At 40.2% G+C, this 15562-nt stretch overlaps 1 protein-coding gene across 2 annotated transcripts in view; it reads right to left on the bottom strand.

Annotated features, from left to right (window-relative positions):
- The window catches only part of obsl1b (obscurin like cytoskeletal adaptor 1b), a 31798-nt gene extending 18346 nt beyond the window's left edge, over positions 1-13452 (bottom strand). The window contains exons 1-15 of one of the 2 annotated variants that reach the window (XM_044018266.1): positions 11753-12487; positions 10501-11599; positions 8914-9183; positions 7999-8259; positions 7583-7894; positions 7229-7495; positions 6834-7109; positions 6392-6667; positions 5867-6142; positions 5299-5574; positions 4746-5024; positions 4310-4576; positions 4131-4205; positions 1116-1391; positions 369-644 (exon numbers count right to left, since the gene is read on the bottom strand). In XM_044018266.1, the coding sequence (XP_043874201.1) occupies positions 369-644; positions 1116-1391; positions 4131-4205; positions 4310-4576; positions 4746-5024; positions 5299-5574; positions 5867-6142; positions 6392-6667; positions 6834-7109; positions 7229-7495; positions 7583-7894; positions 7999-8259; positions 8914-9183; positions 10501-11515 (4402 nt within the window). In that variant the 5' untranslated portion in view covers positions 11516-11599; positions 11753-12487. Of the gene's footprint in view, positions 1-368; positions 645-1115; positions 1392-4130; positions 4206-4309; positions 4577-4745; positions 5025-5298; positions 5575-5866; positions 6143-6391; positions 6668-6833; positions 7110-7228; positions 7496-7582; positions 7895-7998; positions 8260-8913; positions 9184-10500; positions 11600-11752; positions 12488-13087 lie in introns of those variants that run through there. The other variant, XM_044018267.1, reaches the window with a different exon arrangement.
- Between the last annotated feature and the right edge of the window lie 2110 nt (positions 13453-15562).

Raw genomic sequence — 15562 nt, 5'->3', positions numbered from 1 at the left:
TACACTCTAATGCCAAACCAACACACAAACAAGATCTGTTTCTGGTGAAGGGGTGGTATTCAGTTAGTGTCTTGTGAAATGCTAGCTAAGTCAATGACATGCATAACAACTGGCTGCACTGTGAAGCTGAGTGTTTAATAACATATTAGGCATCTTTTTATTTTAATGTTTGTTAAAAATCAGTTTTTTTTAAAAATAGTAGTAGTAATTGTTTTTATTCTTTAGAAATGCAGTCGATCAAGTTTCGGGGATAGAAAAATGAACTACTTTCTGTTAGGTGATTAGAAAAATGTGACTCAGTCTAACTGCTTTTATAATTAGTTGCCAGTGCAAGACAGCGAAAGCACTACAAAGTGTCTGAGCATCACCTTCCACTTTCACTGCAAACTCGGTGTCATCATTGTTTGACTCACAGCAGTGTACATCGGTGTGAGTCAGCTCTGCTGATGGGACAACTAGACTCCTCACAATTCCCTCCGATTGGAAGTCTATTCCACTTTGAGGTAGGAGCGTTGTTCCATCCATGTCCCACTCGACTTGTCCAGTGGGCTCTGATGGCTCACATTGTAGAGCAACAGGATAGTCCACGGTGACTGTCTCAACCTGGTCAGCCTCAGACATAGCTGAAAACTTCACAAGTGGAGCTACAGGGTTGAATTTTACACAAACTGGTCAATAGAGGAACTGCAATAAACCAAAAAAAGCAAAATACAATCCTGAAACTAAAGCCTTTCCCTACTGTCTTGTGTTTGGTTAAATAACTACACGATAAACACCCATATTTACCCTGTTATGTGTGTTCAGAATTCTGACTGCAACCCCAGAGCATAATACTGGATTTTGCCTGCCCTGTGTGTCATGATGACTGCATAAATTATTTCTCCACTAAGATGCCTTTTAAGGCCTCTTATTTTGATAACAATGACAATCTAAAGCATCGTTTTACAATACCAAACTGATTAGCTAAAACTAGGAGTTTGCAACTTTTCAGATTTTATATGCAGAAAAGAACTTCTAATGTCCAGAACGTACTATCAGCAAAGCAAAAACTGTTTGGGTGCACTTGACGCTCACTAAAATCTATTTGCAGAACTGATGAAAACTGTTATTGTCACCTTTAACATCCACATGAAACTGCATCGCATCATCTGTTGTCTCGCAGCTGTAAATCCCTGCATGAGATGGCATCGCTGATTGGACAGCCAGTGTTCTTATGGAACCCTCTGCCACCAGTTCTTGCCCAGCAGCTTCATGTAGTTTTATTCCATCCTTGTACCAAGTCACTTGAGCGTTAGGATCTGATACCTCACATCGCAGTACTAATGGTTCACCCGCTTCGACAGACTTGCTCCTCTCAGCGTCACCAAGTGTTGTAATTGTCACCGGCAGAGCTGGGGATGTTTTAGGTAACATCAGAAGAAAATTGCATCACTATAACTGACCACAACAAAATATGCATTCAAACAGATGATCAACATATCATATTAGTCATGCCAAAAAATCTTAAGAGTTAAAAGAAGTCATCATAAAAGATACATCTGCGTGTTATTAGTAACTTATCAAAAGGTATCTCTGGTTAGACTTGAGATACCTCAACATTCAAGTTAGGATATGAAGCTAATTTTTCCCATTGTAAATGTCCTCAGTGACTACCCAAGCTCAGTGATTTACCAGTTTTAGTATAAAATAATGTTGTAAATAAAATGAAATTAAAAATTGTCAAAATGTCAACAACTGCAAAATAAGCAATCTCTTCATTTTACACAACGTCAACATTGTGCCCATCCACGTTGTTTCATAATGCTAACCATTTAAATCACCTCCAACAGCCACCTTATTTGCAGTGAAACTGTCGATCCAGTGACTGTCGCATGTCCTTGATAGATAGCTCTCTTCGGGTTGGACTGCAGAGACCTGCTTGGTTTGGTAGGGCTCTGCAAACTTAGATGATCTCTGTCCTGAGTTAACTGTGCAGTCTTCTGTGGCCTCCATGGAGTGATGACACGCTGTTTGAACAGTTGAGTCCTGCATTGATGGATACATCTCTTCTAAATGGCCAGGTAGGTCACTTTGTCTGACATGGGCCAACTGCTGTAATTTGTAATGGTCCTTTGTTTGGATGGGATCTACCTTTTTAGAGTTGCACATGTGCCCTGATTGAGGAGATATGTCTTTAGGGAAGACACTGACCTTCTCTGACCAGTCAGTCAATGTCTGTAGGGGCATATTTAATTCCTCTGACTGGTTAGTTGCAGTCCATAAAGAGGGGCTCTCTAAAGAGACAGTTTCCATTTGTAAGCAATCAAGAAGCTTCTCAGACATGACAGCTGGCACCTCTGCGGAGTTACAGAGCTTCTCCGTTTTTGTTACTTTAATATTTGAAGTTGTAAAACAAAGCTCATCTGATTGGACAGCTGCAGTATGTGAGGATGATAATGGCTCCTCTGATTGGATAGCTGCAGCATTTAAGAATTCAAAGAGCTCCTCAGATTGGACAGATGCAGTATGTGAGGATGTATAGAGCTCCTCTGATTGAACATCTGCAGTATGTGAGGCTGTATAGAGTTCCTCTGATTGGATAGCTGTAGTGTGTGAGGATGTATTGGGTTCCTTTGATTGGAAAGCTGCATCATATGAAGAGGTATAGGGCTCCTCTGAATGGACAGCTGTAATATGTGAAGATGTATAGGGTTCCTCTGATTGAACATCTGCAGTATGTGAGGCTGTATAGAGTTCCTCTGATTGGATAGCTGTGGTATGTGAGGATGTATTGGGTTCCTTTGATTGGAAAGCTGCATCATATGAGGAGGTATAGGGCTCCTCTGAATGGACAGTTGCAGTATGTGAGGATGTAAAGTGTTTTTCTATATGTACGGGTGTAGAAGGCTCCTCTGTTTGGATAACTGCAGTATGTGGGGATGTAAAGGTGTTAAAGAGTTTGTCTGATTTGATGCCTGAAATCTGGAATTGATCAGAGACATATTCTGACTGGAGACTCCCTTGCTCTGAGTGGATAGTTGACATTTGCACTGAGCTATGTAGCTTCTCTGATTCAGTACTTGCAGTTTGTAGACCACTGCAGAACTCATCTGACTGGAAATCTGTTTGCCAGGACATGGGCAATTCTTCTGCATGCTGTGCATAGGAAATTAATTCCTCACCTTGCAATTCTGTGGACTGGGGAGTGTTATGGTGTGTGTCAGATTGTATTATAGTTGGCTTTGCAGAACTGCAGTAAACTGGAGATTGTCTATTTATTGTTTGATGTTCAGAGAACTCCTTTAGCTGTTCAGTTTTGAAGCAGTCCGTCGTATATTCATATGTTGACTGGGAAGCTGGCATATGCCTGGAATGGTCTTCATATATCTGAATATCTCCTCTCTTGCTACCAAAGATGTTGGAATTGTATTTTGAAGACATGAAGATGTCTTCAGCAGGATTAGCCTCTTCGGTGGACTTCTCTTGGCCAGATGAGAGCCTTGGCGATGTAGCTATAAGCATTGTGATGTACACAGAGAAAGGTTTTCAGTGGTTGATGTCTCAAAACTTCTTCTCATAACAGAATTGTACATCAGTGTGGGTTAGAATGGAGTTATGGGATAATCCATTGCAAAGACAAACAAGATGGTCGACCAGGATTGGTCTGAGATTCAGCTCCTATGTTTCCCCTTTCAACTGACTTCTCATATTGTTCACCATCAATCGCTTCCCTATCACCTTAAAAACCTAAAAAGTACATAAATGTTCTTCTCTTTGACAAGGGTTCGTTGTCATTGCAACGGGGAAAAGTTCAGGGCAGCAATGCGAATGAGAGGATCTGGTGATGAATAAGATAAGATGGACTTTAAGAGTTTCAAAGTGTCTGTTACAAGCAAAGATGGCTGTTAAAATGAAGAGTAATTTGACGAACACAACATATGTTAGTATGAAGACGCTACTAAACACCCATATATTTCATTAAGAGCCTAATTGCAGGAAATGACATGACACTAGGGATGAGAAAGCAATTATCTGAAAATGCTTATGAGATGCCTTAGATGATTGAACTGATGATAATTACACCACTGCTGTTAGTGGCATTTATGTGCTGGGTTAAAATGGATGACTGATGCTGAAATATATCAAATCACCTTTGACATCCACAGTGTATTGGGCAGACGCTTCAGCTATCTCACCATTCTCGTCACCATAGTGACATTGCTCTGCTGTTTGGACAAAGCCAAAGAGAAAACAATGAGCTCTGTGATATATTTATGTATGCAGCTAAATTCGTAGTTCTTATTTGTGCAGATATATTGCGGAACACCACCTTTCATCTCCACATTTGCCTGTGTATCAGCCGATCTTTCACTCTCAGACAAGTCATGTGACTGGAGGGTCAAGACTTGGCTGCTGCTCTGTGATTCAGAGTCAAGTTCCTTTTTTGGGTAGATCTGGGTTCCATCTTTGTACCAACAGGCTTTGGCAATGGGATCTGAAATCTCAAACTGCTGAACAATTGCAGTACTCTTGCAGTACTCTTCAGCAGAATTGGTCGTCTCAACATCAGGACCAAGCTGATTTGTCAGAGGTGGCACTACAGATTATTGGGGGATAATTTCAGTGTTCATTAGGATATCAAAACAGTGACTTAAAAGAAATACTGTTTTTCTGTAATGCATAGCAACAGCAAGAAGTGGACAGACTAACAACTACATAAAGCGTTAGTGTTGGCCAACAGAAAACACATACACAAAAAGATTCACCTTGATTTTTTTCTATCAAAGGAGCAACATCATCTGCTGTTGCACAGTAGTATGCTCCAGAGTTTGAAGGATGAGTTGGTTCAATTACAAGGGTTGTCTTGATGCCTCCCATTTGAAAATCAGACTCTCTATTAGAGTCATGTTCTTTATCCCCCTGCAATGATTTCTGGACAACAGGATCTGAGGATTCACATGTTGCTGCAGTGGGGCAGGTTGCCTCAAGTGACTGCATCTCCACAACATCTGGTGAGGGCGAGGGCGACAACGGCAACGTTGGAGCTAAAGACGATGATTCATATTATGATTTAGGACTCAACAGTGCATATTTGGACTAAAGATAGTTGTTATAGGTTCTGCTTCCTCGAATGTGAATTAGTCAGTATCTTAAATCAAAAAGTTCACATTTACAACTAGTTTCATTTTGACAGTAGATTAATTTTACCAGTCACAAAGTCACACATAACACAAAACAGACAGACATACAGTATTTACATATTGTCAAAGTAAGTTGCATGTAGTCTCCAGGAATTTCTAGTATTTGAATAAAAGTCACCTTTAATATCCACCTTGAAGTGGATAGTGTCATCAGATGTTTCACAGCTGTATAGCCCTGAGTGTAAGAGCTCAGCAGATGGGATAATAAGCCTTCTCAATCTGCCAGTACTTTGTATATCCCAGCCATTCTGCGGGAAGAGCCTTACACCATCTTTATACCAGCAGACAGGCCCAGTGGAGTCTGCAACCTCACATTCCAGCTCCAGAGCTTTGCCTGCTTCAAGTGACTTGCTTCTCTCAACGTCAAAGATAGTCGAGTACGTCACTGGTAAAGCTAGCATTGGGAATTCAGGACAGCTAAATAAAATCAAGACTGTGGAAATGGACACCTTGCAAAAATGCAACTGCAGATCAGAAGGAGACTTTCAATTCAGGGAGAGCCACACAGCAGTTACCGTACAAATATCAGAAATAGTAATCACCTGGTGTGTTAACAGTTCTTTAAGCTTATGTGTGTGAAGCAGTCCTTCAAACCACACACAGTAGAAGCGGGGGTTATTAGTGGCATCTACAAAGAGGAGGTGGGGTTACAATATGAACGCACAAAATAAAAAGTGTGAAGTCACCTTTGATCGCCACTTGAAACTCCATCGTATCATCCTGTGTGGTGCATCTGTACACACCAGAGTGGCACAGCTCTGCAGACTGAACAACTAATGTCCTTGTGTTGCCCTCTGAGTGGATTTCTACTGCGGTATTTGAAATGAGCTGCATTTCTTCCTTGTACCAGCAAACGTGGGCTTCAGGATCTGACACCACACACTGGAGTACAATAGGGCAGCCTGCTTCAATCGTCTTGGTCCTCATTTCGTCAGGAATTGCTGAGAACTTCACAGGTGGAGCTACAGATATGTTTAGAACTTATGTCAACCCTTGATCAACTTCATACCAGTCATTTAGATTATTCCTAATTAACTATTTCAGCAACAACAAATCTGCTAGCATGCTGTAATGCAATAAAAAAGACTTAGCTGCACTTTTAAAAAGTGAAGAAGGGCAATGGTGAAAACACAAGGGTGTGATAAGAGTTAGTTGCTTTGCAGAAGAGGCACTTGTTAATGTTTCACATTACTAGAGATAAAGAAAATCACCTTTTATGTCCACACTGAACACGATGGTGTCACCATTTGTCTTGCAGCAGTATAACCCAGAATGGTAAAACTCTGCCGAATGCACAATCAGTTTTCTCTCATTGCCATTGGTTAGAATATCTACTTCGCTTTCAGGATGGAGCTTTGAACCATCTTTGTACCAGTGCACCTGGGCAGAGGGATCTGAGAGCTGACATTGTAAAACAATGGGGCAGCCAGTGTAGATGGTTATGTTCCTCTCAGTGTCTGGAATGGCTGAAAACCTCACAGGTGGGGCTGTGGATATTTATATAGTTTAATGGATAGTTGAAGTAAATAAATATGGTGAATATAAAAAGAGTTTTAATAAGTGAGGTTATAAATTTGGGAAAAAAATAAGAAAATGGGTAAACAACATAATGAAGACAGTTTATAAGAAATTAAAAGAACTCGCGGCACTTACCTTCTACTTCCACATTGAATCTGATGACGTCATCAATGGCATCACAGCAATACACTCCTGAGTGTGATAATTCTGCTGACTGGATAACTATTCTTCTCATGGTGCCCTCAGATTGGATATGGAGACCCTCAACTGTTTGTAATTCCACCCCATTCTTGTACCAATGCACTGGAGTCGCAGGGTCTGACAGCTCACAGTAGAGCACAATGGGGTTTCCAATTTCTACAAATTTGTTTCGATCCATTTCTGACATTGGTGAAAACTTCACAAGAGGAGCTGCAAATAAAAATGTTATTGTATTTAATCAAACTAATTAACACTCCTCTTACCAAATAACATAAAGCATTTTTTTTAAAGCACATAAATATTAATTAGAATGAGTGACTCATACGTACCTTGAATGTACAGTGCTGCAGAATCCCGAATACCATATGCGATAAATGTGATCTCAGCCCCATTATCCGTATCACGTACTCCTCGAATGCGAAGAGACTGGTGTGTTCTGGAGCGACGCATCGAAAAACGTTCATCCTCCTGAAGTTGAGTACCATTTAAGAACCATGTACCAATAACTGAAGCAGAGAGTTCAATAGAGAAGATGGCATCTTCTCCCTCAGGCACCAAGGCATCCTGTAAGGGAGCTTGTATTCTCGCCACTGGAACTACAAAAGAAATGGACATGACTTGGTAAGTATCTTCCTAAACTGGGTATTTCTGGACAAAAGAAATGTTTTCAGAACTGAATTTACCTAAGTGGACTGCTCTTGGGAACTCAACGTTGTTGCTCTTTCCGTATTTGTTCACACTGCAAATGCGAAATCGATAATCGGCTTCACATGGTACACTATCACCAAGGATCTCCACAGATGTTGCAGAGTCAGTGGTCAAGCACTGTAGCCACTCTTGTGAGCCTGTGCCCACCTCCTGTCGTTCAAGCACATATCCCGATGGAGGGTTTTTGCGTGAGTCCTGAGCAGAAACCCATGACAGAAGAGCAGCATTTGCACGCTCTGTGTTGATCTGCACAGCCACTGGGCAACTGGGAGGACAGTGTCTGGCAGCTGAAACAAAATAAAGTGGAACGCAAAAGCAGCCATTTAATCTGCAATATTTTTAAGGTTTCTATTGCTTTTGAATGCTGGAATAAACATAAACGGGGCCCTACCTTTGACTCTTAGCTGAGAGGAAGTCTTGGATCTGCCTACAAGGAAAGTCACAAGGCCAGCATCTTGGGGCATTGTATTGACAAAAACCAGAATGTGAGTTCGACCAAAGGACTTTATAATGGTCTGATGAGTTTCTCGCAGCTCTATGCCTTCCTTGTACCAGTGTACGTCCATCTCTTCTTTTTCCACTTCAACACAAAAGGCAGCATTTTCACCTTCCAAGACATCTACTTTTCTTGGGAGCTTCCGCAATATTGTACCTACAAGGAAACACTGACGTTAATCCTCAGCACATTTAGAGGACAGGGATTCTAAATATGTAATTATGATGAACAACAACAAAATTGTTCTGTGGCTCAGTATCATTGGTGGACATGAGGCAAACATCTTCAGAAAATGTACACATCTGTCAGTTTAGCCATTTGATGAATAACTTCATTTATTTTACTTGAATGGGAATACTCGTATTTGACCAAAACAAATGTCAATACTGTGTGTTTCCACTTTGATGCCAACCATGTTTTACAGTTCACACTGGCAGGAACAAACCAAAAGAAGTTCAACCCTCTCCCACAGACAAATAGACTACCTCTGGTAAAAACATAACCTCTTTGGTGGAGGTTATGTATATTATCATCGTTTTTATCTGCAAGGATTTGCCTTAATTGTCTTGCTCACATAAAGACATTGAACAATGTTGTATAATAAGAAGTTTTTGAAGGGAAATTGAGAGTTAAATTACAGGTTGGGAGTGCCCCAGTTAGCTAAAAAGTAATTAAAAGAGCCAATTTCTAAACACAAATCACAATTGTTAATAACGGTACTAGGACAATGTTATTGGTTTATCTTGTCAGTAACTTTGTGTATACCTTTACATTGAGCTTGCCAAATACATCTAGTGCTACTTAATTTACCTTTTACTGCTACCTCTGCGATGCTCCTTCCCCCATCGGGCATCTCGCAAAGGTAAATCCCATCGTCATCAACTCCGATGTCACGGATGGTTAATCGTCTTTTTGTTCCCCACTCCTCCATTCCATATTTGGCCCCTGGCTGCAACCGCCTATCTTCCAGATACCATGTGATCGGAACAGAGTCCTCTGGAACTTCACACTCAAGAATAGCCAAATCTCGTTCCCATACCTCTAGATCAATGAGAGGCTGCTTGAACCTCACAGGTGGCTCTGGGACCAATGAAAAGGCAAAAAACACCAGGTCGATTAATCCAGTAGAGCTTCTTATGTTGTGAAACAAACAATCTTGATGTATTCATATTTATTTCTGTCTAAATTACAACTCACATCAAATCATCTATAGTTTGTTCCTATTATAAATATGGTCAATTGGAATATTACATATTTGGCAGTGGATTTCAGGGAAGTAAACGAGCTGATTTAGTTGAGAAATGGAAAAGTCATTAAAACACCAGATAGAAAATAAACTGTCTGTAAATGATACCATCAGATGGTACTAGACAATTCAATCCATAAGAATGTGGACTATATTTAGTCTATGTGCAAACTTACTAGTTTCCTTTTTTTATTTTTGCTTTAACAAATCCAGTTAAACATACTCACAACTGATAATATACATTCATGTACAGGTTTTCATTTATGTTATATTTAAATGTACCTTCTAACCACCACTGATTTACCACATTTACGAAGTCATGTACATTGACTGACTTAGTACAATACAGAGCGTTGGTGCCATTAGTTTGGACTTCTCCTGGCCATGTGAGAAACATGATCCCCTTCCCAAAGATTTCGATCACATGGACTCCGAGACCTTTGACAAGCTAAGTAAATTTGCAGACATGTCACCGCTGAAGGAATCCACCTCGAGCAGATCTGAGCTCTGCCTGTTTACATATCTCTTGACTCAAATTTCAGATCATTTCATTTATCCTCCAGTGACAGTGGACCCAAGATTGAATTGCTTTTAATGCAGTTGATATGGAATGAGTTGATTACTAATTATAATTGCAGCTGGTAGACCTGTTGACATGTCCTTTTATAAATCTAACTGACTGACTGTAATGCTGTATGTAGGATATATAAACTTAACGGTTTCTAAACTGTAACAACAAAAAGTGATTCGAACATAGCCAAATTGAATGTTTACAATTTGAAGATTGTTTTACCATGTTACGTTAAACAATGAACATGTTTTTTAACTATATAATTAAACATTTTCCATATTTTGAAGTAAAGTATATAGAATTGTACTAATGCAAAGCATCAAAATACTATCATAAAACTCTCTGGCCTTATGCCAATAAATGATCTCAGAGAACCGCTTATGAGAAATGCTATTTCACTGTTGCATCAAATGGATGGTAATCTGATCCAAGATCACGCACACCCATACTCACTCCTTCACTCATTAAAAAAAGCATCACATGCAAGATAGTCTCCATTCGCACTAATGGTTGTGTCTAAATGTGTTTATATTTTATAAAAATGGAAAGTCTGAGGCCACTGAAATTGATCCCAACTTACCCTTTACGGAGAGGTGTACAGCACTGAGGGTTTGCCCTGCAGTATTTGATGCAGCACAAACATAAACTCCATTATCCTTCTGCTTACAGTACAGAACTTTAAGTGTGAAATATCCTTCTCTGTCCTCGTATAACAAGTAACGTCTTCCAGACAGTATCAGCCTGCCATCTTTTCTCCAAATAATTTCTGGTTTGGGTTTACCAGTCACAAAGCAACGGAATTTGGCATGTTTGCCCTCTGTCACTGCAAACATTTTTACTTTCGTAGACTTGGTCATACTATTGTCCTTGAGTCGGTTTTGCACTTGTCTACCACTCCTCAGTTTTCCTTGGTGGGCTTTCCAGTGGCCGTTTGTGTAGCCATTCCGATTTCCTTCTTCCTCATGTCCTGGGCCTGCATCAACAAGCAACACAGCTCCTGCCAATGCTTCCCCAAATTCGTTCCTTGCTTTGCATGTATACACACCACCATCTGGAGCACGAGTCTTAAAGATCTTAAGCTGAAACCATCCACCATCCTGGTAGCCCACGGTGAAGTGTGTACTTTCAAATATGTCATTGAGTCTCTTGCCATCTTTTTCCCAGACAACCTCTGGCCGTGGTTTTCCCCAGAGCTTACAAGAAAAGACAGCATCTTCACCACGACCCACACGGGTAGAGAGTGGCTTTATAAGGAACCGTGGTTTATTTTCCTCTCGTACCTCCATCTCTTGTGCCTCACCTTCCACGTTTAGTGTGGCTGCTGCATACGTTTCCCCAATACTGTTCTTTGCTTTGCATATGTACTGTCCACTGTCTTCTACCGTCACAGCAGATATGATGAGATTGTAAACATTTCCATCCTCAAAGACCCTGTATTGTCCTTGTGGGTCAATCTTTTCATTGTTTCGTTCCCAGATGACTGCAGGCCTTGGATCGCCACTAATTTGACACTTGAGGACTGCATCAGTTCCACTTTGTACCACCACTGGTCTTGGATAAGCCAAAAAACGTGGTGCACCACCAAACACATCCATTTTCAGTACTTCTAGATGTCACCAACAGTCCAGGAGAGAAAGTGGCACTTCTTCACACAGCTAAGATGCTCCAACTGCAAATGTCTAGAAAAAAAAGGAAGGTTACCAGATGGATTACTTTGAAAATATACGGCTCGTGTGTTTGAAATTATACACATATAGTGAACCCAACTTGCAGTATTATTGCCAGATAATAAGAACTTCATGTGAAATAACTGTATACAAAATGATACTCACTCCTTCCTGTGATAATGAAGTTAGCCCATATATTTGGACGGGAAAATAAAACTTCTATCATTGAAACATTCAACCTCTGCCCCCTTTGCAGGCATGTATTTCACCACAAACGAATGGCATGATTATTAGGGCTAATTGAATTAGATCTGTCTGCATGAGAAAAAAAAACACAGGCTAGCAGTGACTGGCGGTACAACCCCGGCCTCTTGCAACAGCAGTCACAACACATAGGCAGTACAGCTGGTGCTGTATTTCAATGGGAAAGTACTTAATATAGCACACACTAAATAAAGATCTGCGAGGGAGTGTGTGTCAGGTATCACAAAGCGCTCTGAAAGCCGCATGCTCACACAAACACTGGCAGAAATCACGGTCTACCCACCCAAGAGACCTTACGGTGAAAATATGCTGAGCCCCCAATCACACCCTTTGTTGGCAACTCTCAAATTCGAATTCTTCTCTAAATGTCACAGTTAAAATGATTTTTCCTACATATTTCGACAAATGTCAGGCTATTCTCAAAACTGTTTGAAATTCTTCTTCTCTTCTTATGACCATTTGAGTCATTTTATTTTTTGACTAAGACATTTCCTTGAGGAGCTTTTAACCACTTTCAACCCTCCAGTGTCATTGCAGGGCTTTTTTACTTTAGTTACATTTAACAAATATAACATTTTCATGTAGAAAATCTAGATCAATGAAGTTAGCATACATGGTTCCTTGCCCGTCGAGGGTAAAACATTTTCTAAACGGTGTATATATAAAAGAAATATAAGAAAAACATGTATATACCTAAAGGAATATGTATTTTATTTTACTTATTTAATATTTATTAATATTTAACTTTATCTGGAGTCCTCTTCTATGTGGGAAACAGTGTTCCAGATCTCACATTTTAATATGAATATATTGCTTTTATACTGTACACATATACAATTAATTTATGTCTATATTAATGGACACCCAACTTGTGGTTGGCAATACAAAAACAGTATTCTTTCATATCTGTTGTCAATGAGATACATAAGGATTTGTTAAACCTAATCATTTTACAAATAAACTGGTGTAAATATTAAAATTAAAAACTGAATAAAAACATTCAATACATTCTTTAAATGTGCAGGTGTTTACATCAATTTTAGAATTTGCTTGAAACTTATTTTGCACTGCAAGATGTTTTATTACTGCAGTTTGCACATTGTGTTGAAAGAGTCTTCAATATTCCCTCTGGAGATTTAAAGAGAGGAGATTAACCCCGGCGTTTACTTGTCTGATTTAATTGGAATGACCTCTGCCCCCTGTGAAGCGGTGCTGTGTACCCCTCGTATGACCTACCTCGCTTCAGCCGCCAGGAACGATCGTCAACAAACATTCCGCACTTACAATCTGGCTTCAAGTTAAGAAGCAATGCCACCAGTCTCCTGAAGGCTGAGTAACGTCCCAGGCTGACTTCAGATTCAGACTCATGCTCTCCTCAGAGTTCTCCCCTGTTCATGTCCGCCTGTCCTTTCAGAGTGAGGGAAAATGGAACTTCTGTATCCACACCGACTTGCCGTTTCACAGCTTCTGAGTGGTCCCCCCAATACTGTGTTGTTCAGGCGTTAGACACCCCGAGTGTCATTGTTTGTGGAATACCGTTAAATGCTTTCGCAGCTGCTGCTGTCCCCTAAAAATACTGGCTGTGTCGATGACAGCGGTGAATATAAGCCAGGCACTTCCATTCACTTGCCAGCCGAGGCTAAATATAGTTCAGGTGGCCAGTGTAAGGGGGGACTGCTAAGCTTACTTGAGACTTTGCAATAAAAATCCAAGATCAAGCATCACGTCTCTAAGTATATTAAATCCCCCAACGTGTCAAATATTGAGTGTTGGTTCCATAGTTCAGAGTTATCCTTCTCACAGACGGAGAGAACCAAAAACATAACCTCCTTGGCAGATATAATGTATGAATATGTAAATATATAACACACAGGAAGTGCTTGTAGTGATCAGTGGTCTTTCATCTCTTGCCCCGATCACTCAACTCTAGCCCTTAATTTTGCATGTTCATGTGTAGGCATATTCTTGTGGAAGTATGGTGTCTTCAGAGGCACACTTTAAAGCGCAACTTTGCTAGTCTGATCGCTTTTTCACCTTTTTCCTCTACGGAGCTCCCCCTACAGTTTCGGAGTACATGTTTTTACGACATCACCGCAAACGTCCATCGATTGTCTACCGCTTTATCCTCATCGGTCGCATGGATAAAGGTTTACATGCTTATGTCATTTTTTCAATCCTCGCCATTTAAAAAAAGCCAGTCTGTTGTTTACTCATGTGTGGCCCTTCGCACTGCAGACGTTTTTTTCATGACTGCTTGTTGAATCTCTGGCAAAAACGTATCACGTATTTGAAAGCCATTGGACACCACTGATGATTTATCCTTTTCTTCAAGGTGCGTCCCACTTCATTTTCATTTTAGGTAAAAATGAGTGACATACATACTGTAATTTCAATGATTTGTACTTCATTATTTATGGCTGTGATTTGCATTTAACATGCAGTTAACCAATACTGAATGTCATCTCCTGCATGGTTCCAGATTGCTGCGTGAACTGTATGTGGAAGGATAATCTGCTCTATGGCCAGTGTTGTATTATTTTTGGGCTCTATACAGTATAGTTATATACAGTAGAAGGTTTCCAGTTTAAGCAAACCTTAAACACGTCTCAAAAGTTAGTATTTTCTATGATAAATTCTTTGCTGGTATAACAGATTATTAAACAGAATGCAAGTTCTAGAAATACACATGCAAATGAAATGAGATGGACATTGTTAGTTAATGTATTAATAAATGTTTAATTGTTTTAATTCCATTAACTGACTAACAGCTAGTAATTAATATTCCTACACAGCAGACATCAAATCAGTCAACTTGCTAACATGTCTAACATGTTTTAACGTTTTGTTGCATGTGTCAAATGTCCGCATCACTTCCTCACCTCAATGTTAACTTACCGTGTTGTATTTTTGTTGCTTTGGTTGACTTCTGTTCTGTGCTCTGCTTCGATTTTTTTGTGCCTGGACACCAACACCCTAAAGTCTTCTACGGGATCAACTGCTCCTCTCCTGTTACCTCATGGCCAGCCAGCTCATCAGCCACACGGCCCCTTCATGCTCAAGCCACACTCCACACTTCACCTGGATGTTCTGGACAATAGTCTTCTGTTAACGTGTATGACCCCTGACCCTGCAGATTTTAATTTTCTAGAATTAGTTTCTGAAAATGGCTCAAATATCCAGTTGGTTAGAATGAATGAAAATTAGTGGCATCTAATGATGTGACTGCAGAGTATGCCAAACAAACAGAGGACTCCTTCTTACCCCTCCCTTTCCCGAGCCTGTCAGGGAACAACAGTGGCCTTTGCATAGCTTAAAGGATGTGAACACTTGCACAACTCTCCCAACTCTCGCACTCTCTCTGCTTCTTCTTCTGTCTTCTTTGTTGGTTTATGCATTGGGTCTAAGTGAGCGGAACCGTTTGTTTTGTGAGCTCCCACTTCAAAATGCTAACCTCACATCTGTTCAGGCAGCTGTAGACAAATGTCTGTTCAATGTAGTCTCCAAAAACCAAGAAAAGGCTTATTCTAAAGCAATGAAAACCTTTTTTATTATTATTATTTTTTTATAGAGATTATACACAAATACACCCTAATGGGTAGGGTATTCAATCTGTGCCAGTAAGCTCTCCTAAATGTTACGCACTGGACCTTCTCATTCCCACCTCCCTGTATCCCTTGGATTCACTGTTGTTGTTGCTGGCCATGACTAATA

Source organism: Solea senegalensis, linkage group LG2, assembly GCF_019176455.1.
Source record: "Solea senegalensis isolate Sse05_10M linkage group LG2, IFAPA_SoseM_1, whole genome shotgun sequence".
Taxonomy (NCBI): Eukaryota; Metazoa; Chordata; class Actinopteri; order Pleuronectiformes; family Soleidae; genus Solea; species Solea senegalensis.
This window is presented reverse-complemented; position numbering and strand designations above follow the sequence as displayed.